Below are 25,298 nucleotides of genomic sequence, written 5' to 3'. Positions count from 1 at the left end.
CATGGTGATGGTTTTCCTTTTCTTGGGAGACATATTTAAGTCCAAAAAGTTAACTAATAAGTGATGTTATTCTTCTTTTGCATTCTTGTGCTGCCATGGCGCATATTCTTCCTCTGGCGTGCGCTTGAACTAGTTTTTAAGTGAGTCTCGTGTGTTCAGGACCAACATTAAGTTTGTAATTAATTCATGGGAGCCCGTTTGTAACCACAGAACATTGTAACATTTATGTACTCATATGTTTTTTTTTTGCACTGGTTGGCCATTGTTGCTTCTAAGTAGTATTAAATCTGATTAAAAACATGATTCATTTCATAACCAAAATAGCAATTTTCCTTTTCATCCGCATATTACACATTTTTTTTTAATCTAAAAAGCTTGTTAATGCTCTGACCAGATCAATAAACATCAAACTGTGATTGCAGCAGTGTTTTATTAATATATTTTGTCACAGTGATAATGCATTATTATATGCCAATGGTTTACAACATATAACTGCCATGAGCCAACAACAACATCAAGATCTTCAATGTTCAATAGTAGTTACCTTTTTGTAATTCCATCATTTCAGTTTATAATAAGAGTGACTAAATTAGGGGGGGGGAAACAAAACAATACAACAGATTCTATTTTAGAAAAAAAGGCATGCCTGAGGTTAAAATTGACTTTCAAATTCTGCACAGCGGATGGATGATTTCATACTTTTCATATCTTTTGTTACATTGTGTTGTTCTTTTCTTACTAATGAATGTAAATAGGTAACAGCAAAATGGAGGTGGTGTAGGCATTGCAGTTGAACAAATACATATGGAAAGAGAGCGACACAGGGTCAACAACAACAATCCTTAATTCCATGGAATTAAAAAAAAAAAAACATAACTTATATCAAACATATCTCCCAAATGTTATGTAAGATAATCATTTCTTTCTACAAACCCCACTACCAATCTCTAACTGTCCTTGTGGACATACAGTCATGGAAAAAATAGACCACCCTTGTTTCTTCAGTGTCTTGTTCATTTTAATGCCTGATGCAACTAAAGGTTTGGACAAATATAACAATGACAACAAAAATAGCTCATAAGAGTTGCATTTTGTGGCAGTACAATGCTATAGCTATTCATGTAAGAACTTAAGTGATTTGGGTTATTACCAAGAAAACCATGGAAGTTTCTAGGTATCAGCTCTTAAATTAAACTCTTATGAGCTGTATGTGTTATCATCATTATATTTGTTCAAACAAATGTACCTTTAGTTGTATCAGGCATTAAAATGGATCAATAAATTGAAGAAACAAGGGTGGTCTAATCATTTTTTCCATGACTCTATAAGCATAAACAGGTCTGCACTTACAGTTGCAGTATAGCGCCATCTAGTCCGATACATCTCAATAAATTAGAATACGGTGCAAAAATTATTTGATTTCAGGTTCAATTCAGACTAAGTGACCAATTCAAGGCTTTTTCAGTGCATGTACTGATTAGAGCACAAACCAGTTGTTTACAACATTCAACTTTTTGACAATTTTTCCCATTTTATGAGATACTGAATTTGGAGTTTTTATTTTTTATTAGCTAGGCTTATTAAGAAATGAAGAAAGACATTCTTGAAATATTGAATCTATAGAATATAAGGGCTTGAACTACTGAAATAAATGATCTTTTCAGAAATTTATTGAGACGTACCAGTGTGTTTTATTTATTTTCTTTTAATTCGATGTAATTAATCAAATAATATGTTTCAGGCATATATGCCTTCATTTGATAGCAACACAAAATTTCTAAGGGCAACTGAAGTGAATAAAGATGAATAAAATATCATTTGTCCTCCTTGGATTTTTTTTTTTTTTTTTTTAGCAAAGACTGTTCTGGCAGATCATCAAAAACCTCTTTACCGAATAAAGATGTGCTGAAGAAATATGCCAGTAGTGGCAAGGATCAATCCCAGCGCCATGGAAGAGGCCTGCTTTGGAGCTGCAGGAGAAGAGGAGAAAAGGATGGTTGACTTTAGACACCTTCAAGGACACATTAAACACATGTTTAGAAGAACATACTGTGGTAAATAATAAATGTACTGTACAGTGGATCCCCGCTTTTCGCGGGCGTAACGTCCAAGCGAATGGTGAAAATCTAAGACTAATTGAGACAGCCATAAAAATGTCTATTTTTGACACATAACTACATTCGGCTCCAGAACACTCCAGGTAAGATGGAATCAGCGTCTTGGTGTAGAAGTTATATACAAGTGATCCTCGGTTTATGGTGTCCCAAGTCTCGTCATTCTGTGCTACAATGAGAGGAAGGACGACGTCACTTTTGTTCTTTTTATTTAACCATTTAAGTTTAATCTCCATTATGATTCCCGAGGCAGTGAGGCAGACTCATCGGGTGGCAGCGCGCAAGAGTGAAAGTGAAGTAAAGGGGCTCTATGGAGAGATCAACATTGGCTGCATGCCCAGTCCAAGCTGCTAAAATGCAGCAACCATCAAGAAGGATGTATTCTTGAACATGTGAAAGGATCTGCTCCTATGAATAGGACAGTGATAACAGTATAAGCAGCACGGTGCTCTAATTATTGAGACTTCCTCCTTCCAAAAAAACGTGTCTTGGATTCCTGTAACAGTCTCTAGTGCGCAAGACAACCACAGGGATAAAAGTAAGAAAATTGTTTTGCTTCTTTTATTACAGTGTCATTTATTTCTTGTATTTAGTGTTTTATTACCGTACTTTTTCTGTCTTCCGTGTGTTCTATATACAGTGTGAGTGACTTAGCAGTTCATTTAGGTATAATAACATTACTTAGGCATAAAATCCAACTTACACCAAAACTCGACTTAAAATCACAATCTAGGAATGGAACCCGTACGTAACCCGAGGACTACCGGTATAAGTTTCACTTTTACATTTCACAGCAACTTTGCGGTGTTCAAGAACCGCTGAGCAAAGTGCGAAATCTCAACATTTGACAAAAAATATGATCATAAATTATGGGCTTCTTTAAACAGCGGTACATGTACCCTGTACATTTTACCTGTGTCACGTATGTATAAATTCTTAGTGACTTAGGGTGAACGAGGCGTGTTTTCTGTGGAAGTTTTGGCCTATTACAAAAGAAGAAAAAAAGGTTTTGACCAAAAACTGCAAATGTGTGGATTTGTGAATGCTGAATGGCAAATGTGCGGAGTTCCACTGTACACAGAAGGAAGATTTCTATGAACAATCTTTCTATTCAATTGAAAAAGATTGAAGCATTATTCAAATTACCTGTCACGACACAGACTTAAAATAAATGTGTTAATTTGTCTGGTTATACCACAAACAATATTTCAGTATCTCCCTTTTGTGTTTGTGCTGCAGATGAGGTGTTTTGAAGACGCATCTTACCACTTGCGGTCACTGCTACAACTGCAGAAGTTGTAGCAGCTGCAGTTTGTTGTGATGTAACCGAGGCGGGGATCACGGTTGGAGCTGGCGTGGTGACCACAAGACTTATAGGTCCTGAATTGGTAGTGAATGTCTTGGTTATCGAATTACCAGTAGCTCTCTTTGCCCGGGTGGATGCGCACCCTGTAGAGCATGTGTCGGAGGGAAGCAAGGGGACACACAGCTGGACAACACACTGGACGTGCATCTGTGTGACAGGAGAAAACGGTACAGGTCAGCAGAGAAGTGAGCACTCAAAACCAGGACCAGAACCAGAACGTCTTCATGTGTCCTATATACTGTGCTGTGGAAACCACCATACTGTATAGTAGATGTAAACTTTAATGACCATACAGAAATATCGTAACTTAAGCTGAACAGTTGTGGAGTGTATTCGCATTTGTTTGTCCATCTGTATGTTATAACTTTAGATACAAACCGAAATAGAGGCGAGCTGAGTAAAACCTAATAACGTGGAGGGGCAGTGGGCAACGGCACACGAGCCGTTTTCATGTTTCCACTTACACCGTGGATGCAGCCCGTCTCTGCACGGGCGGTGAATGTGTGTCACAATCACAGAGCGTGAAGAGTGAATACATAATGAGGATTTTCTTTCATAACGATTACGGATAATGACTAGATGTACTGGTTTCATGCTCGTACTCGGCAAAAATGCATTATCTGTAACAGAGTATCCGGCTCATCCCTAATTATTACCATTATATGATATTCAGAGCTGTCAAATGATTAAAACATGTAATCAAATTAATCACAGTTTTCAAATTAATTAATCATGATTAATCACTATTTGCAACTATGTGTGAAGTATTTTTTTACTGTATTTTATGAACAAAACGATAAATGACAAGAGACGATTATATGTATTAAATTTATAAATTTATATATTTCAAAGATACCACAAGTCTGAAAATCTATTTACTACTCTTTAATAGGGCCGCACAGTGGCATTTAGCTTATTCTCACCGTGAGTAGGTGGGTTTTCTCCGAGTACTCCAGTTTCCTCCCACACTCCAAAAACATGCATTTTAGGTTAATTGGATTAAATTGTCCATAGGTATAAATGTGAGTGTGAATGGTTGTTTGTCTATATGTGCCCTGCGATTGGCTGGCGACCAGTCCAGGCTGTACCGCGCCGCTCGGCTGAAGTCAGCTGGGATAGACTCCAGCATACCCGCAACCCTAATGAGGATAAGTGGCATAGAAAAAGGATGGATAGTTTCTTTAATAGTAGCCCAACATTTGAACGGCACTTTTAACCGTGTTAATATGAGCTATGAGGAGTTGAGTTCAAAGACCAAGTAATTTAAGTAGAATTCACGTTTTGAGTGTAGATGTATTTTCTGGGATTTCCAAGCATACTTAAATGCAGTAAATTGTACTTCCGCAGTAAGAGTTACAAAGTGAGTGATAAGAATATCCACTTATTGTTTTTCTTTGTATTTCTGTTTATTTAGAGACCACACATACACTTATAATGAAGACGACGTTGGGATTTTTGGAGTGTCCATGAATGCGCCTCACTGTAGCCTAGTGACAATGAAGAAGTGTCATTCCGACAAGGACAAGAGACATGTTTGTGAGTTGGAGATACATATATGGTGTTGGAATTGCACCGCTGTTGATGTGGTTATCGGTATAAAGTTTAAAAGGCGCCTCAGACTCTGTGTGACTGTGTGGGGACAATACACTACTCCACCGTCTGCCATCATAACAGAGAAGTGTGGCTTGACATGATGTGCATGTGTTTACTATGCTAAAAATCGGAATGATTTTAATGTAATTAATTAAATAAATAAGTTACCACCGTTAACGAGCTATTTTCGACATCCCTAATACATTACAGTGCAATGCGCAATGTTCATCTAGTGTCTTTGGTCTGGACTGACAACAAAGTGGAATTATAAGCCAAAAAAAGTCCAGTGACTGTCAACTGGGAGTCATGCCAGCTGAAATATTCAAATATTATTTTGGCTTATCTGCAGCAGTACGCAGTCGGTCACTTCTAGTCACGTCATCGTTATCAGAAAATTGTGTTTTGCTTGTCCACATGGCAACGAGAAGGCGGTGTCGTCTGATTTTCCCACTCTGGAAGTCGTTAAATAAAAATACAGTTCCAGGGCACAGAGAATGGAGTTGCCGTACCGATGAAAGGATGAAATGACAAAATACTTAATCGTTTCAACCTGAAAACGTTTGCGTGTGGACAGGCCCTAAAACAAGTGATAAACATGACGTGAGAACTAATTCTAATTCAGACTTCTGGAAATCAATGTTGCATTCTGGTTCTACCACAAATTGATCCTGAGCCACATGTGGATTAGTAGTCATTTTAAAGAGTTAGTTTTATATTTCAACCAGTCCAGGGTGTACCCCGCCTCTGGCCCCAAGTCAGCTGGGATAAACTCCAGCATACCCCCGCGACCCTAGTGAGAACATGCGGCACAGAAAATGGATATATGGATGGATAGTTTTATATTTCAGGTTTTTCGTGAGACATACCTTTCAACCCTCCCGTTTTCAGCAGAAACTACAGTACTGTATTTCGCCATTCTTGTTTAAATAGTTTCCCATGTTTTAACTTTCATGGAAAATAAAAACAAACTCTCAGATACTGCCGAACCAGCACAGCTTCCGGTCTGCTCAGCAACACTCGGGCAACATCGGCGAAGGGCATCCCGTAGCCGATAACATAAAAATAAAAAAAAGATTGCCAGTAAAATAAGTAAATATATAAATAAAATTAAACAAAACAAAACAAAAACAAGGTTGCACCACAGTAGGTAGTCTCGTCTTTACAAGAGCTCTCCCAATTCTGGTGGAAGACCAGAACTGATCTTATTTTACAGAAAATGTCCCTTATTTTCAAATGCTGACAGGTATGATATGCGGTAGATTATCAGAAATAACTAGTGGGTTAATAAGCTATATTGTTTATATTGTCTATATGCTGTAGGAATAGCCGGTAAGAAAGAAGGTTCAAAACCAACAGTACAGACCGTTGATCCTTGTGTTTTCAGGGAGGGCAAAAAAATCCGAAAGATGGAGGTATTACTTTGTCCCGTAGCAATCTCCAATGTCGTGTTGGAAGCTGAGCATCTGTAAAGAGAAATTTACAGGAAATGTCTCATTTCTGTGTCACTCACATACATACACAAGTTGTATGTGATACAGGGTACTGTTCAAGAGTTATGCATCATTAATGTGTAGTGTTACTGACCCTTCCTGCAGAATGACGTCGCTGTCAGCCATGTCTTCTGTCTCGGACGCCAAGCAGCTTTTGATAATCATTTCAACTCTTTTCAAAGTCGTGTTAGTGAACAAATGGAGGTCCAGCTTTTCCAGCCTGGACCCCACAGCTGCTTGGCGAGAATGGATATGATGCTCTGGTGCTGCTTCCCGTCGCAGTCGTCCCGGTATAAGGCCTACAGGACGGAACACTGGATTGCTTGTGAATCTTGATTGCGGCCCCTCTCCTGGTAAGTGGAATTCTATCCAAATGCCATCATTATCAAAGACCGTTGTGGGAACTGTGATGTTGAAATTTGGACCTATGGCTTGGACTCCGGGGATACGGCAGGCCAGAGGGAGGATGAGGGAGGGGTGGCGGCTGATCATCGAGAAAGGTCGGACGCTCTTCAAGGTGTTTGTGTAAACCAGCTCGGTGCCAGTGTGCTGCAAAAGACGAGAGGGTGAGAATATTTCTGGTTTGGGAAGTCTCATTCCTCAGAATAGTCAGTTACAATAAGGCCAGCTGTCATTATGGCTGACTGTTGCAACTCTGACACCACATGTCTTACTATGGCCTTACTGTACAACTCGTGCCAGTTGTAGAAACAGCATTAATTATTATAATTTTTTAAATCGCTCGTGTGTGTTATAAGGCGCACACGTGCTCGCCTACCACTGCGCAAAATAAAACACACACGTAAGTTAATAACTTCATGTTCGGTTGTTAAATAAGGTTTCAATACATCAGATAATGTCGCACATTTGTTATGACACAAACAAAAAAGCTCAGTTTTAGCCAACCACACACAAACACTGAGCTATATAACATCTTACTATAAAACATACGACATTTATATAAAATCTAACGGGTAAACTTTGATGCTACTATTCTGAATACTAATGATTAGTATTTCACATTCACAGTTTCAAAGTAGTTGATATCGTTCACAAATAATTCACAATTCAATTCAATATGGCAATAAAGATAATTACACATAATTCCTCAATAGTGTAGTGTGTATAGTGTAGTATAGTGTGTACATAGCCTGAGTACCAGTAATATGTTAGTCAAAAATAGCTATGTATGCGTTCTTTAGACACACAGTTCATGTATTACATCCAGTTAGCATTTGCTATCAAACATTACAAATATACATGAAATGAAAATAATTATGCAAAAGACAATTAATCGTGAAATAATAGTTTAAGAAATGGAAATGTAGAACACATTGTCTGTATATAGTGGAGTTTAAGACTGAAGCAAAGCCATCAAACAAGTCACTTTTTTCTACCTACAGTAACTAGCCACTACAAGTGAAAGCATAACTTTTCTTATAGATATGGGCATCTTACCGCTGAGTTAGTTTATCCATAGTCGGAATAAAAAAGTTGAAAGTTGCATCTCTGTGTGTATTTTGAGACACCTGTTCCCCACTTAATCTTTGCCGTGGGGGAACAAGAGCGAATCAGAAGGGGAGCTTAATGTCAGATGACTGATGTCATATGACATCTACAAAGTGATGTTTTTGCGATCAACCCAAACTACCTTTGTAATCGACCGGTCGCTTGTGATCGATGTAATGGGCACACCTTCACTAGATGGCAGAAGGTACTGTACATCACTGACCTGTGCATCCACCTGTTGCCATTCATACAACATCTTTGGTGGTGTGCCATGAGATTTTTCTTATGTAAAATATGTGCCTCTTCAATAAAGGTTGGGAAACACTGCTGTAGAGTAATAACGTCAAACAGAAGGAATTCGAGCTTTTACCACAGTCTTGGTGCCGCAGCCGTCCAGGGAGATGCGTGCATTGAGGTGAGTGTCATTGTAGGTGACAGGACAAGAGGGGCTATTCAGTTGCAGCTCAGCCAGGTTGATGTTGCTCAATGATGCAACAGGAAGGACCAGTATCATCTCTGTCTTATTACACATCAGCTCTGCAGGCACACAACACCACATTCTCAATTGTCGCAATTCTCTATTTGCGACACTTGTGGCAGTGTCGCAAATAGCAACACTGCCACAACTCAACTAGAAACACAACGTAAAATAATAATAATAATGTTTTAATAACCTGTTCCAGCAGGTAGGGTCTTCATTTCTCCTGTAATTATCGAGAAAGACGAATTTTAATAGTTCATAAACTTCTTTTGTTGTTTTTTGTTTGTAAACTGGCATTCTTTTGATATTCGGAAGGAGTCTTACTTTGGTACAGCCACACACATCTGGGCTCCGACTGCAAACTGGAAAGACAAGAAGTGCAAATGAGACTTTTTGCAACAAATATGCAATTAACGTGCAAGCTGGCGACTGCTTTCTAAAAGTGTCTTCACGGTAGTGTGTGTATACTGTATGTTTTCCTTTCCTTCAATATTCAGATTGGGCTGCTACAAAGAACTATTTTAATTATTTGGCTTAACTTTTTTCTGCTTTTGGCCTTTTAAAATGTGCTAATTATCTTTGCATTGTATTGTACAAACAATTTTCATGAAGAGAATAAGCTCACATTCATTTTCTGTGGGACAAAAGTGTTGAAAAAAACTACAGGACAGTACAGTGGATCTCCACTAGTGGTGAAAAGGCGTGAAAAAAAGACCCAAAAAAGTATTTTTAATACTATAAATCCCATTATATGCCTCTCACACACATTTTAAACAGTTTTACGCATTAAGAAACAACTACAGGCATAAAGTAATCCCTTGTTTACTGCGGTTAATTGGTCCTGACCGCGATAAGTGCATTTCTGCGAAATAGGATTCAATATTGATAAATGGAATATTTTCGTAGTTAGAGCATACTTCTGTGTAGGCTCTCAGTCGTACAGGAGTTGTCCATCGAGGAAAAGGCTTCTTGAGACGTCATCTGTACTTCTGTGAAGAAGGTGTCGGACGTTTTGCTCCTCATCCGAAGAGCTTCATAAGCGAACTAATAAGTGCTGGTAGCCTAGGCCTTAAATACAGTAAGAGTGGGCGGAATTGGTGTGCCAACACTCTCCTTCTATTGGTTCCTTACACTAAGCCTGGGCGGAGTAGTGGTATAATCCTCTCCTGCTATTAACACCTCTGATATAAGGGAAGTGTCGCTCCCTGAGTTGGGTATGAACGACTCTGATACTGGCTCGTTAGCATCTATTGTTCTGGCTCAGCCCTGACTCCACCACATTTGCACGACTAAGAGCTGTGGGTTTTGGTCTCAGTAATCTGCTGAACACAGGGTCCAAATTAAACCTCAAACCACCATTCCGATTCAATGATGGGTTCTGTTGTTTGACAAAAATAGCTTCCTTTACTCCTCTTTCAAACCATCTGTTTTCTTTGGCCAAAATCTTTACCTCACTGTACTGAAAAGAATGATTGGTTGTTTTAAGGTGTTTACTCGCGAGGACACTAAAGAGAACCAACTAGCCTTCTTAGACTGCAAGGTAATTATAGGAGAGGACAGACAGCTACTTACAGAGGTCTTTAGAAAGGCCACACACACTGACCAATACCTGCTTTTTGAATCAAACCATCCACTACAACATAAACTAGGGGTTATTAGGACCCTCCAACATAGAGCGGAACAAATACCAACTAGTGCTGAGGGAAGGAAAAAGGAGACACAACATGTCCAGAGAGCGCTCTCAACCTGTGGGTACCCGCGGTGGGCTTTTAAAAAATGTCAAAAGAAGAGCGTAGGGAAAGAAACCCAAAAGCCCACAGAAGCAAAAAGGAGAGGAGTGGTAGTCCCTTAAGTAGCGGGGGTCTCCGAAAAACTCCAGAGGATCTTATGGCAACACAAAATTCCTACCTATTTCAAACCAGTAAATACCCTGAGACAAAAATTAGTGCATCCTAAAGACAAGGCTCCAAACCAAAAACAGAGCAATGTGGTCTATTCCATCCACTGTAAAGATGAGGAATGCAAAGAGCACTACATTGGGGAAACCAAGCAAATGCTCCAAAAAAGGCTTTATCAACATTGCAGGGACAATTCTAGTGGTCCTCAATCAGCAGTACATCTACACCTCAAAGCTACCAATCACTCTTTTGAGGACAGCGAGGTAAAGATTTTGGCCAAAGAAAACACATGGTTTGAAAGAGGAGTAAAGGAAGCTATTTTTGTCAAACAACAGAACCCATCATTGAATCGGAATGGTGGTTTGAGGTTTAATTTGGATCCTGTGTTCAGCAGGTTACTGAGACCAAAACCCACAGCTCTTAGTCTTGCAAATGAGGTGAAGCCAGGGCCGAGCCAGAACAATAGATGCGAACGAGCCAGTATCAGAGTCGTTCATACCCAACTCAGGGAGCGACATTTCCCTTTTATCGGAGGTGCTAATAGCAGGAGAGGATTAGACCACTACTCCGACCAGGCTTAGTGTAAGGAACCAATAGGAGGAGGGTGTTGGCACACCAATTCCGCCCACTCTTACTGTATTTAAGGCCTAGGCTACCAGCAATTATTAGTTTGCTGACGAAGCTCTTCGGATGAGGAGCGAAACGTCCGACACCTTTTTCACAGAAGTACAGATGACGCCTCAAGAAGCCTTTCCCTCAATAGTTATAGCATAGAAAACCTGTTTATGACTTTGTAAATACAATTTTTTACCATTATTAGAGCCCTTTAGACATGACTGTAATTGTATTTGTATTGTAAATTTCTCTTTACTGTATTTGTATTTTAGTTTATTTGAAATGCTTAACTTAGGCCAAGAACACGTAACATTTGGTAATGGTTATGGTTTAATTGATTTTGAACATTCATTCAAGTTACATTGGAATACATCACGTACTGTATTACAGTTCACAGTTCTACATGCCCAAAAAGGAGTAGGAAGAAGCAAAGCTTATTTAATCCTAACCCCCATCCGTTTCACAAAAATTGCAATACATTTGTTCACTTCCTGCATACCAAATATACTCTTTGCTAGTTTAAAATACATAGGAAAATGATAAGGTAATGTAACAATGTGGTAAAATAGGAGTCAAGGTTCTTGTCATTGTAAATAATTTATATAACAGTCATAATAAATAATAATAAAATAGTAATACAATAATAACTGATGAAAGGGTTCAAAGTGGACAGAAACGTAGTTGGATAATGGGTGAGTACAGAAAATGTACTCATAAAGAATGAAGAGTTAGTCGTAAGTGCAGTACTGGTGAGACATAGCATTGGATGTACACAGTGGTTCAACTCTTCTTCCTTGCACTTTGTAAACATCAACCGCTTGTACGGTTTCTTGAACTCGCTCATTTTAGTGCATCATTTACTCAATCGTTACTCGATTCGTTCCATAATTGTGCATTGTATTGGTATATAAATGTTTTAAGTAAAATTTTTCCCTGGGGTCCTATTTCTCCTCTCTTGTTGAGAAGAGGTGTATGCCATGTTTGCGTAGCAGGTTATTGTTTATGCATAATTTTAGCTGTTTGAAAATTTACTAGATCAGCATTTGCTTAAATATGCATTTTTTAAAAACGAATAATAGGCCATAGTCACCCACAAAACAGTGGTCCCTTTTTAATTAATGAATTTTTGAAAACCGTGATAGAGTGAGAGTGATGTTCAAACTGCGATGGAGCAAGGGACCACTGTGCATCATGTTTTGTCAAAGCAGCTTCCTGCTGGAAAATGTTGGTAGAATTGACTTGTGAGACAGCCCCCTCTGCTGGACTCATAGCAGATCGCACCATCAAACCACTTCCTATTTAAGTTACAATTCAAAAAATGAATCCTTTAAATTTAAAGCAATGAACAAAAAAATCCACGAATATATGACGACACCAGTGCCAAACCGTGGAATTTGGGACTACAAATGTAAAGTCGTGTTTGGGCTAATTCTGGCATATTTACATGTAAATGTTCATGAATATGCAATATCCCTTTAAAAAAATAAATACAAATACACAAACAAGCGGGAGGGAACAACCTTTCTTTGTCTTCCTACTCCCCCTTGCTTATGTTTCACGAACATTACTTTCCGGCACTACCAGCAAACGGCAAAAATAGCAATTGATACCTCCATAAAAATTTCTCCTTTTGACACCCCCCCAACCCTCCTTCTAGCTTGACATTGACACTCACCTTCAACTTCAGATCAACATTTGCAATAAAAGTGGCTGTTGTAAGTCTTCATTAGATTCAGCTCCAACCCCCGCCCTACTCTCTTCAATTACCATTGTTCACTCGCAACACAATACAGGTTTAAGCCCTAAATATGCCTCACACACTTACTAAATGCATTTTCCATCCATCCATTTTCTATGCCGCTTCTCCTAATTAGAGTCGTGGGGACATGCTGGAGCCTATCCCAGCTGACTTCGGGCGACAGGCGGGGTACACCCAGGACTGGTCGCCAGCCAATCGCAGGGCACATATAGACAAACAACCATTCACACTCACATTCATACTAAATGCATTTTAAAGTATAAAATCTAAAGGTACTCATCAATACTGAATCTTAATTTAACACATTTAAATTATGGGCTTTCTAACAGTGGTTCATGTATGCTGTACATTTGACCTGTACGATCAGGTATAAATTATTTATACATTTATAAATTCTTACAATCTTATGGTGAATCAGATGTGTTTTCTGCGGGAAAAACTGACTATTTTCAGAATTGTTTGCAAATTTGCGGGGCCGGGAATGTTGAATCATGAATGTGCGGTGATCCACTGTACTAGCAGTGGCAGCATCAGTTGACTTTACGTACCTCATGGTGTTGGCAACAAAGCAGACTGGCAGGACATTGGTCAAATTGTTTTCTGAACGGACCCAAGACACGGACATGTGCGACATGGCGCCAGTTGAATTGAAGTCATACTTGATGAGCCCAGGTTGGCCGACGACATCAATCTCTGAAACACTGCAAAGGAAGGTCGCATGTCGACCGATTAGTTGAAAGAACACACGGGAGAATCGATGTGAAACGTTTCACCTGTTTGCTCACTGTTGCTCACACAGACAGCAATGAGCAGGAACCCAATAAGATTTTTCATGTGCGTCATCTCTGACACTCAACAGATGGAGTTCATAGTCTACATGCCACAAATATTACTTTTTTCATTCCATCGTGTCATTTTGTGCATACTTGTAAGGGTGAGGCATATGACATTTGAGAACATCGTCACCTTAAGGCGTTCTTACGACAGAAGAATTTTGAGTGTGACATTTGAAGAGGCCGCATGTAGGCAACTGAAGATGGCTGACTCGAAGTGGAAAACATTGTGTTTCAGACAGAGAAGCTCTCTATTGGCTTTTTACTGATCTCTAATATGCCAATATTGTCCCACACTTCATTATTTCAATACCGATATCCACTGATACTGATATAGGAAGCATCAATTCCCTCAAACTAACACTTTGCTTACTGTCATTTCACAAATAAACACTGTTTGTGCAAAATCAGACAAATATTGCAATACACAATGTAAGTTAAATAAATGGTGCCATATTTATTTTTAAGATTCAACAATGTAGTCATAAACATCCTGACCAATAGTCAACTAAAATAACATATTCTACAACTATCAACAAGTAAGACAGGTTCGTCTTATTCCATCCAATCCAATTAAATAATGCTGGCAACAGCCCAATTTGGAAAGCATCTATATAAGTACAAAGTAAAATGCAAAGTATGGAACTTACCAAACAAAATGATACCGACATGAACTAATAGTTCATGACTAATATATTTGATGGGTTTCAATTCAAGGCTCTTGGGTTCATCCAACCATGCCTTTATTCATCTCACTTTGTGCTATAAACAGCCTAAACATTTTCCACATAAAAAAATATGTCCTGAATGACGCACCTCTGTGTTTGTGACATGAACTCGACCTCAAATTTCACCTCCTCGAATGGCAGGACAGAAAATGTGTAGTGTTCTCTGGGGGTTTTTCCTGTCGCCAAAACTTCATCTGTGCAACTGGGAGACGCCTCCTCCACTGGAGATGAATACGGAGAAAACATGGTTATGGTTACTATGTGGTCAAAAGTATTGGGACACATAGTCAAGACACTAGCATACACAGAAAATATACAACAACAACAAAACAATATAGTTCGTCACAAACGTTTTTGATTGGGGTGAGTGGGAAAAGCCCCTCCACTGGGCCACTGTCATAATGCTGGACTTTCTGCTGGGGGTAAGATGCAGCCACTTTACCCCTGTGGAATTGTGTGCAGCTGTTGTCAATTGTAATTAGGTGGGTTTATAAACCCAGCATCGTCACAAGTACGGCGCTGGTTCATTGCCTCTGCCCATGCTGTCACCTGAAAATTCTCCCTATGTAACAAAAACTGGGCCAAAATAGATCATGTTTTAAGTTTCAGCTCCACAGTTATCGTAATTTCCGGTGTATAAGATGCCACTTTTTTTCTCATTCTTTGAACCCTGCGGCGTGTACTGTGATGAACAGTGGCTAATTTACAGCTAAAAAGTACATTTCACATGATGCTTAGAGTGTAGCTTCAGGAAATAGGGTGGACGGTTGAAGTGGAAGCTAAAATCGCATTTTGAAGTCTGACACATCTTAAAGTAAGTTTGATCAAGTGTAGAATTACTACAGCTTCTGTTGGGACTGCTCGGACCGGCAGCTGTCCACTATCACCAACGGGTTTCAAAAGGCTGGACTACTGCGTGATGAAGAGGATAGCACAAACTAAACAGTTAATTTGCCTCGAGACAAAAGTGACTCGGACAGCAACAACAAAAAAGAGATGGACACTGACAGTGTGTAACATAGGAATTATGAGGCTGTTCAATTGTGATGCTGAAGAAGAGGACTTTCGTGGTTTTAGTTCTTGGGAGGAGGATGAAGACGGCGATGAATGACTTCTGGTAGGCTACTGTTTAACTAGTCATGTTACACACACTGTTCGGCACTGTGTGGAAATAAGCATTCATTTAGTCAAAAGTTAAAAAAATCTTTCTAACATCTTTCTGTGTACTAAATATCCCATGTTATGACATGGACACCTGTGGCCTATATATGAACAAATCTTTTTTTCCCCTTTAAAATTAGTGGGTGCGGCTAATATACCGGTGCGCTCTGTAGTCCGGAAATTATGTTATATTCATATTTTGTATGGATTAACATTTGTAAACATTCTTTTCAAAGAGATGCACCTGGTTATCAGACTCACCAGTGAGGGACAGGTGCACAGGGACGGAACTGAGGGGTTGGCTCTTGCCCTTTTGGCTTATTTTAGGAGTCGGAACGTAGTCCTCTGCCATCAGGTAGATGGAATAGTGCCCTGCTGGTGCATCTCCAGTAAATGTCAACTTACATGCATCCTGGCAATAAAGGCAAGGATGAGCATTAGGGATAGATGACCAAGCTAGAAATTCACATTTTTACTTTCTCTTAAGCATCCGCTCAAAATGAAATATACATATGCCGTATGATTTGTATGCTGAGCATCTGAAAGGGTTTACTACACTATGCTGTACATACTTAAAAATCAGTGCATTACTGCAAAACCAGGGTAAAATATACTGTGTTTTGCTTTTTTTGTGTGTTTTTGTTGGTGTGTGTGATGCCACCACAGAAGTGTACCAGAGATGGCAAAGAGTAAACGTGCACCAGAAATGGAACACACAGGAAAATGTCATAACAATAATAATAAATATTTTATGATGGTTATAGCTGGAGGAAATGGAAGAAATTAAGTAATTTTACATTATTTTTTATGGGAAAAATAGTTTTGGAACTTGGATGGATTGTGTTATTGTACAATATAGTATGACAAATACTGCCATTTTGCATAATTACTACATTTTCAGGACTTTACCTCAAATAAAACCTTGAATAGTAGTAATAACATACTGTGTAAGTATCTGAATCACTATTTGCATGTACACATGGAACATACAGCACAGTGCAAAAGTCTTGGGCCACCATTAGATTTGTATTTGCTGTGCAATGACTGTATATAATAACTAGTCACATGTAACATGTAACAGTGCAGAACTCCACCAAGGTCAAACTATTATTGTAAAGACAAAAATAATCCACAGAGCGACACATTTGTTTCTTTGCTCATCAGGACTACTTCCTGGTTGGAGGATGACAAACAAAATGGTTGTGTCATATAAGTAGCCTATGGAAATTATAGAAAATTCTGAAAATTTCTGGATCTGTCACCAAAATGTCATGGATTCTTACCTGGCCCACATGCCATCGTTGGAAAAAGTTTTGTAGAAATAATTATTGTCTTGTTTGTATAACCCTGCTAACAGCGCTGTTCTACTTCCTGTTTTATTAATGTGTTCTTTTATGAAAGTATGTCATTAAAACAAGCCTGTGGTGGCCTATGATGTTTCAGCAGTACTGTATGTGCACATTCATATTTTATTCCATCGACCAACGCAACTTGTGCTAAACCTGCGTTAAACTTGAGAACTTGTGTCAAACATTCAAGTCAGACTGACCTCATACAGCTCGATAAAGGAGTGTGGAGTGCAGTTGACGCACTCCCCTCGCTCTTCCATAGCAAAGCGGCATCGCACCTTGTCTCCATCCAGGTCTTTCACTGACAGGGGGAAGTGGTGAGGGCAGTTGGCATGGGCCCTGCGCCCATAACACAAGAGTCAGAGAACGTCATTGTAATTCTCACTTTTAATGCATGGAAAGAAGAAATTTTAAATAGGAACGGCAGTGTAGACAGACAGTGGAAGAGTCATTTGCTGCTGAGCTTAAACAGCATTTAATTAATGCGTCTGTGTAGGCTCTCAGTCGTACAGGAGTTGTCCATCGAGGGAAAGGCTTCTTGAGACGTCATCTGTACTTCTGTGAAGAAGGTGTCGGATGTTTCGTTCCTCATCTGAAGAGCTTCGTCAGCGAACTAATAAGTGCTGGTAGCCTAGGCCTTAAGTACAGTAAGAGTGGGCGGAATTGGTGTGCCAACACCCTCCTCCTATTGGTTCCTTACACTAAGCCTGGGCGGAGTAGTGGTATAATCCTCTCCTGCTATTAGCACCTCCGATAAAAAGGAAGTGTCGCTTCCTGAGTAAAGCCAAAAAAGGCTTTATCAACATCGCAGGGACAATTCGAGTGGTCCTCAATCAGCAGTACATCTACACCTTAAAGCAACCAATCACTCTTTTCAGGACAGCGATGTAAAGATTTTGGCCAAAGAAAACAGATGGTTTGAAAGAGGAGTAAAGGAAGCTATTTTTGTCAAACAACAGAAGCCATCATTGAATCGGAATGGTGGTTTGAGGTTTAATTTGGACCCTGTGTTCAGCAGGTTACTGAGACCAAAACCCACAGCTCTTAGTCTTGCAAATGAGGTGGAGCCAGGGCCGAGCCAGAACAACAGATGCTAACGAGCCAGTATCAGAGTCGTTCATACCCAACTCAGGGAGCGACACTTCCCTTTTATCGGAGGTGCTAATAGCAGGAGAGGATTAGACCACTACTCCGCCCAGGCTTAGTGTAAGGAACCAATAGAAGGAGGGTGTTGGCACGCCAATTCCGCCCACTCTTACTGTATTTAAGGCCTAGGCTACCAGCACTTATTAGTTCGCTGACGAAGCTCTTCGGATGAGGAACGAAACGTCCGACACCTTCTTCACAGAAGTACAGATGACGTCTCAAGAAGCCTTTCCATCGAAGCATTTAATTAAAGTTACAACTTCTTTTAATTTTCTTTAAATTAAATATTAACTTTAAAGTTAATCCTTATGTGAGACAAGAACACACGTCTTTCCCTTTTCCGTGTATTCTAGAAAAGTATTTCAATAACATTGGCATTTACCTATTTCACCTATGAAGCCCTCTAAAAAAATCCCAAAAACGTCAACAACGGTCCATTTACATGCTGTGACCTGCATATTAACCAAGCTTTTGCAACATTATTATCATCAGCCCCCCTCTGCTCTGAAATTTTACTGTCTCTTCTTGCCTGCTCAGTTTCTAAAACCTGTAGATCTGGATCCTCATTTGTCTGAAAGTAGTAGTTGTCGGCATTCACAAAGTCAAACACAGAATGCTGTTGTTGTTGATGGAAGTAGCGTTAGTTGCTATGCGCTATGTGAATTCAATGCGCCCAGGAAAGAAGTTCCGGTAATGCTTAAAATGAGCCAAGTATTGTAAGTATTACATGTTATCATGTGCCTGTTACTACATGGTTACAGCATGTATGTAAAATGTTGTTGGAGGTTTTCGGATGTTTTTTAGAGGGCTTTATAGGTGGAATAAGTAAAACCCCATTACCTGCATTGTTAGTGAAAAACTGCTAGCACAATGCGGCTATCTAGAACGCACAGAAAAGGCAAAGACGTGTGTCCTTGTCTCACATAAGGATTGTGGATGACCCCAAAAAAGAGTGCAGTTTTCCTTTTAAGACTAGTTTGCCATAGCATTCTTTTAAATTTTATAAAAATATGCAGTAGATCCCAACCTATTTGCGTATTCGGCAATCGCTTTGCTGCAGATTTGCTGATGTCCTTTCTCTGTTTTCTGTAAATAAATCTTTTTTATGGCAACTTAAATAGAAAGAGGTATCTTGCGGAGGCGGTATCTTGCTTGGGCAAGTTTGTTTTTTACAAAAATATTTTTATTGTCAAGGGTTATTTTTCCCCATGCAGCGGGGTGCCATATATTAAAATCCCTTAACGTCGCAATGACACTCAGTGGTGCTGTTTGAAACCTGCTTTCACAGAAAACCAATGAAGAAATGCAACACACTCTACCGACAGGAGGTCATACAGACGGACGCCTATGTAACTTGTAATGAGAACAATACCAACACAGTAAGTCAAGACAAATGGAACGCAAAACACAACTGCACCACACGGACTATGCGGGTATCAAAATAACACATACTAACACGCAGTACATGAAAAACTATACATGTACATAGAACCTGCAAGGCATGCTGGGTAACCTTGTGGTACCTACACTTTGCCACACGCTACACAGTGGCACACTGTGCTGTTTTGCACTACCTCAACTTTCAAACTGCACTGTCTTTTCATTAAATATAAGATATTGAGTTGAAATTTGAGTTGAAAACTTTCTGCAATTTCTGTCACTGCTTGTCATTAAGAGGTGATGATGGGTCCCCAAAAGAGCTGCGAAAGAATGGTTTAGAGAAGTGGTGTCCAAAGTATAGCCCGTGGCACAATGTAGAAATAAAATAAAAAAAAAAAAAACTGTTGGAAAACTAGAGCAAAAAGGCAGAATGCAAAGACAAAAAGCTGAAATGTTGATACAAATAACTAATAATAACACAAAGCTTTGTCGAAAAATAGATATATCCTTTTTACAAAATTTTTAAGAATGTATAAAAATATCAAAGTGGCCCCCTGCAGCTTTCGATTTTTCAGCATACGGCCTTTGGTGGAAAACAAACCCCTGGTTTAGAGTATCAAAGATAGCTGCTTTTAGGGCTTTTTATGGGTGCATGCCATTATTCACTGTTTTTTGCTATCTGCAGGGGCTATTGGAAAGTAACTTCCATGAATAATGGGGATCTACTGTATGAGCCTTACCGAATATTTGTCTCTTTTACCACTTCCCAAGCATTTGCTTCCCTTTAAGTTGAAATAGATGTTCATTGGGCTCCTTTTTGTACATTACCTTAGAGGAGGAGGCAGCGCAACAAACGCAGGGTGATTGAGTTTCCCAGAATTTGCACGCACATGTGGCCCCGCATGCATTGACACGTAAAAACTCGTGGTGGAGCTGCAAAGGAAAGGGGGCAGAATTAAAGGGCTACAAGTTTGAATAATAACAATCAAAAAATACATACAGGCAGTATTATTCAGTGTAATATTTTTCCACTAAAATGAAGAAGCAGGTAAAAAGCAATCATTTTAGAACATTGAAGTGTTATGGTTTCATACTTCAAAGTGAGGGTGCCATTGTAGTTACTAGGGACAACTTTCTGCCACTGGCGGACACACCAGCCCGGGGTCGGAATGGAGCCGCTGACAGGGGCGTGGGATTTGTAAAGGGTGCAGTTTACCCCTTCAGTACACACTCCAGTGAGCGGGGGGCATGGATTGGATGCAATGGCGGTGAAATACGCTCGAACCTGCAAAAATCAAAGCAGAAGAAAGAAATAATACTCGTCTATGTTTAGTTTTTACTCCTATTTTGTGAGTAGTCAAGTAGTAACGTAAATTCAGTGCTGCTGTTTTGTTGCAGGATTTTGCCAAAATCATGGTCGCGCAAAACATTTGGATTCAGATGTTTTTTAAATGCACTTTTAACACTGCCAATTTTTGTGGTCAAATGTTCCTCATTTCTCATTGGATAATGCATGAATCTTAAGCACAATTAATTAGCAGTGCACACACGTCACACAACAAGACTATTGCTATCACCATGGAAATGGATGCTCAGTGCAATGTATAGGTAAGCAATGAGCAAGCAGATAGTAACATACTGTAAATCAGTGCTCACCAACCTTTTTGAGCCCAAGATCCCTGGTCTTGGCCGTGAACCAGCGCAAGATCTAACCGCCCCAAATATATACAGTGTGTGTGTATGTATGTATGTATATACTGTGTATATATATATATATATAAATATATATATATATATATGTAGACAGTAAAGTAAAAAAATTATAGATATTTAAAGATATTTAAAATATTTATGTCTTTAAATACAAAGGTTTGTGTTATTTTTCAACTTTTCTGCTTTTTCTCATTGTGCCTTTTGCTCTATTTTTACCATTTTCCTGTTTTTTAAATGTTATTTTGTTTCTGCAGTGATGCAATGACAAATGAGCCACGTGCCGCGGATGGCCCCCGAGCTGCACTTTGGTCACGCCTACTTTGTGGGCCGGACTTGTGGCGTGGGCACGATGAGCAAATTACAACTCGGCTTGTTGGCTCAGTGTCGTGGGCGAGCGGTGGTGAGGAGAGAGAGAGACTGGTCAATGCGTTACAATAGTCAGCCCTAAAGAACTGCAGCTCGAGGTTTTTTTTGGAGGTGCACGTCTGTGAAGTTATACTTGTGCCTTAATTTTAGGGTAGCAAAGGCACATTTTGAGTCATATTATCGTGCAACAACGACTGTTGTGTGCTCAAGCACATCGTTTCGCTCTGTCACTCCCTCTCTTCCAGTCGCTCGACCCTTCTGCACGTGTGTCACTGCGCGCGGTGCGGCGAGGGGAGCCTGTGGACCAGTATCTCCAGCCGGGTTTTGGGGACCGGGCTTTTGGCTGGAGCTTGCGGCTTGTTGCCTGGAGGGCGGCGAGGCGTACGGGCGTGTTCAGTGTTCAAAATGCATGCCTGTTGATCACACTTTTTTTCCAACATTCTCGCGATCGACCGGCAAAGTCCCAAATATTGACATACAGCTCGCGATCGATAGGTTGGTGACCCCTGCTGTAAATAATACTCCGCAAACACCTTCCACTTCCGTCTCTGGTCGTCTTCTATGAACGAATAGTTTTACTTTAGTTGACATTTATTGTACAATTCTTCATTTTCTATGGCAGCTAATTATAAAATGTCTTAACTGTCTCAATTTCAATGATATACCTGTATTGTGGAAAACATTGGTTTGAAATGAAACAACTTGTCAACCAGCTATCAACCGCATGTATTAAACTGCTGCTGATAACAGAAAGATGAAAGAAAGAAATTAGAAACATGAAAAAATGCTGCTCACCGTATGTCCTCCATCTTTTTCCAGTGGCTCTACGTGGACTGTGAGTCCCAGAGAAGAGGCCTCGCAGGCCGGCCTGATGAAGAGCAGAGCCAGGCTCTGCAACACGATTGTCAGTGTCAGTCTGTCCACCATCTCAGCTCCTTATTCATACGGCAATGCTACACCTTTAGAAAACAGGGCAAAACATTTTAGCAGTCAAACTCTATTACAGGATGATAGAATAGTACCTGGCACCTGCATAAGCGGTGTCACAAAATGGGAGGCAGTTTTCCTTTGAAAAAATGTTCAAGAAATGCGTGTTGATGAATGACAGTAGGTGAGGGAACAGGTACTTTTGGAACTCAAGCTACAGGCTGTATGTCGCGTAATCAATGATGCATGTGAGTTGAAAATGGTAAAAAGTGGTCGTGCATGAGTGACATGTATAAGACAATTTGCTACGTGGAGGGGGGCAAGCATATAGGACGCTATATGGCTTACAAAATGAAGTTTCTTCCGTCATGTGAACCAAATAGTTTTCAGCACCTTGCGAACGTTTGAAGGTGTCAACTGAGATACTTTGGTCTATTAAGCAGAGACGCTGAAATAGACAAGATGACAGCTTTTTTATATACAATATACAGTATGTATTTGGTCTGAGCAATACTTATGTGCATGGCTCAGATCAAGGGTACCCTTTGCTGCCTTTAACTTCACTTGAGTAGTATTTGAAATTGTTGTTCTAACAATGTGTACTATCCCTATCACTCTGACATTTATAAAATGAGGAAGCTTACCAAGCCATAAATTAAGCCTGTTCATGTTTTTATTTTGCTTGTCCTCACGAGGGTGACGGGTATGCTGGAGCCTAGTATTAAATAAGTCTAATCCATCACAAAATCTTTTAATGATGAAAAGAAATTCAAGTAAAAAGTGTCAGTATTGGCAATTCCTTTCTCATAAGTTGTGCAATTTAGTCGAAACATTTTCTCCAGTATTTATTTATTTATTGTTGCTTTACTTGTTCTTATTTAATGTTCCCACTTATTGTAACTTAGCTATTTTGTATGTATTTAATTATATTTGTTGTTTTATATTTGAAAATAAAAACGAAATGTATACCTATTTTATTAGCGCCACATTTTATTACTGGTATTTTATCCTTTTTTTGAAAACATTTTTATGTCTTCCTTTTCCTCAACACAGCACAAACACCTTGCTTCTTTTCACATATGACGTAAACAAAGTGAAGAAAATGTAAATGACAAGATGTAAGCAAACTAAATATTGTAGGTATCAACATGTAAGATACGGCGTGAATGAATTATCAGTAATAGATAGGAAAAAGGGGTAGGATTAAATTAGCTCTGCTTCTTCCTACTCCTCTTCAGACATGCTGAATTGGGTAAATATAACCACTTGATGTTTGTTAATGTAAAGTGTTAAGCATGTCTAAAACAAATAAACCGTACCAAACTGATCCCATACTTATTGGATCGATACTAAAATTTGCAGTATTGCCCAACCATAATTGAAAGGTGCTTTGAAATTTTATATTTGGTGAAGATATTAAGCCAACATGATCATTTAAAAGCTTATAAAAAGTGTACAGTAGTGAGTCACAGCAACATACTTTCATGCATGGCGGTGGTTGATGAGAAGAGCTTCACAGTTGGAGATGAAGAGACACTGCCATACTTAATTACTATCTTGTAGACATTTGTGACAGGGTGGTATTTGGTACATGCGTCAAACAGACGTATGTGGCTGCTGCGAACGCAACACATCTCAGGTTTGCATCTCATCATTTTACTGAAAGTATCCTGAAAGACTTTTCTTGGTAAAAGCGGCATAGCAAGTCCTTCAGGAGCAGTTGGAAATCCCTCAAATGAATCATGTACATTAACCAATCACGTATTAGATGTATCCCGTGATTTCTCAAACAATGATCTCATATTGAAATACAGATTAACACGTGTCATTAACATATTTCAGCAAATGTTGCTGAACCGGATTGTTATTTTGAGCTCTCGGAGACTGAGTTAATTAGCGAATTTGTTGGCAAAAGCACATTGATCTCAGATGATGCACAGGATCATACTCGCAATCTTGATGCAAATTTAACTGTTTGAAGTTTTCATAACCTTTTTTCTTTTTTTTTTTGTTCTATTATTTCAATAGCAGACACCACTTGGTCCTCATGGGCACAGGACTGTTCCATCCAAACATTTGATGAAGAAGCCAAAATCAGTGTCACTAAAGTAAATCAAGAAAACATACTCCTGGGACAGTTTTTTTGCTGTTCAATAGTCATGCACATCACAGAATTCTGCATAATAAGCACATGTGTGGTATTAGTATCGTCTTGCAAACCTTCCTCGTTCCTTTCAATGCTTTGAGAAGAACGTGTTTGAATAATTACAACCTAACCGCATTGCCTCACCTGTCATTATTTCTATTTTAATTCCACAAACAGGATCAAACGCCCTACTGTTGGCTGCATGGATAACGTAAGTGTTGTACAAGTGTACAAGCTACCTGGCCTTTTTTTAATCTTTTGCCATGAATACATTGACATCGCTGTTATTTAACTATTTTAAAAGCAGTCTATGGAAGGGAATATAGGAAATAGGGACAAGTTTATACTTGCAATCATTTGCTAGTCATCTTAAAAACAATTATCCTGCCCATTTCAATCTTTGCAAAGTAAATACTGCCATGATAGAGTACCCATTACCTATTATCCAACAAATACGTTAAATAATTACCATTACCTTAAGACGCCACCAGACAAATGTCCTTTCGTAAAGATCAATGTTGCACCAAATGAAGTCTCACCAAGCGCCAGTGAAGTAAAAACCCTTCCTATATACAGTAGGGCTTTACAAAAGGTGGAGTTTAACAAAATTTGGGCCAATTGAGAATGAAGTTAAACTGGCTGGACCAGAGGCAATAATAGAGTCATGACAAAAAGGTGCGCGTCAGGAGGAAGGCTTGCCAAACTGATATTCCTGGTTTTCCTT

General features: G+C 39.3%; 1 protein-coding gene across 2 annotated transcripts; it reads right to left on the bottom strand.

Moving 5' to 3' along the window:
- Positions 1-428: 428 nt before the first annotated feature.
- LOC129179125 (uncharacterized) lies at positions 429-25,234 on the bottom strand. 2 transcript variants are annotated; one of them, XM_054771982.1, is made up of 15 exons: positions 25,050-25,234; positions 22,297-22,460; positions 20,517-20,707; positions 20,251-20,355; positions 17,097-17,235; positions 15,809-15,959; positions 14,475-14,607; positions 13,374-13,526; positions 8,878-8,915; positions 8,747-8,776; positions 8,443-8,609; positions 6,658-7,112; positions 6,437-6,536; positions 3,381-3,627; positions 429-1,970 (listed from the first exon to the last, which is right to left on the bottom strand). In XM_054771982.1, exons 2-15 carry the CDS (start codon positions 22,426-22,428, stop codon positions 1,888-1,890), a joined length of 2,124 nt encoding a protein of 707 aa, XP_054627957.1. In that variant the 5' UTR covers positions 22,429-22,460; positions 25,050-25,234; the 3' UTR covers positions 429-1,887. The 2 variants fall into 2 exon arrangements, with proteins under 2 accessions (XP_054627957.1, XP_054627958.1); XM_054771983.1 differs by lacking the exon at positions 25,050-25,234 and adding an exon at positions 23,909-24,063.
- Positions 25,235-25,298: the final 64 nt, after the last annotated feature.

The sequence above is a fragment of the Dunckerocampus dactyliophorus genome, chromosome 3 (assembly GCF_027744805.1).
Source record: "Dunckerocampus dactyliophorus isolate RoL2022-P2 chromosome 3, RoL_Ddac_1.1, whole genome shotgun sequence".
Taxonomy (NCBI): domain Eukaryota; kingdom Metazoa; phylum Chordata; class Actinopteri; order Syngnathiformes; family Syngnathidae; genus Dunckerocampus; species Dunckerocampus dactyliophorus.
Note: the sequence above shows the minus strand (reverse complement) of the source record. Positions and strands in the feature narration are given on the sequence as shown.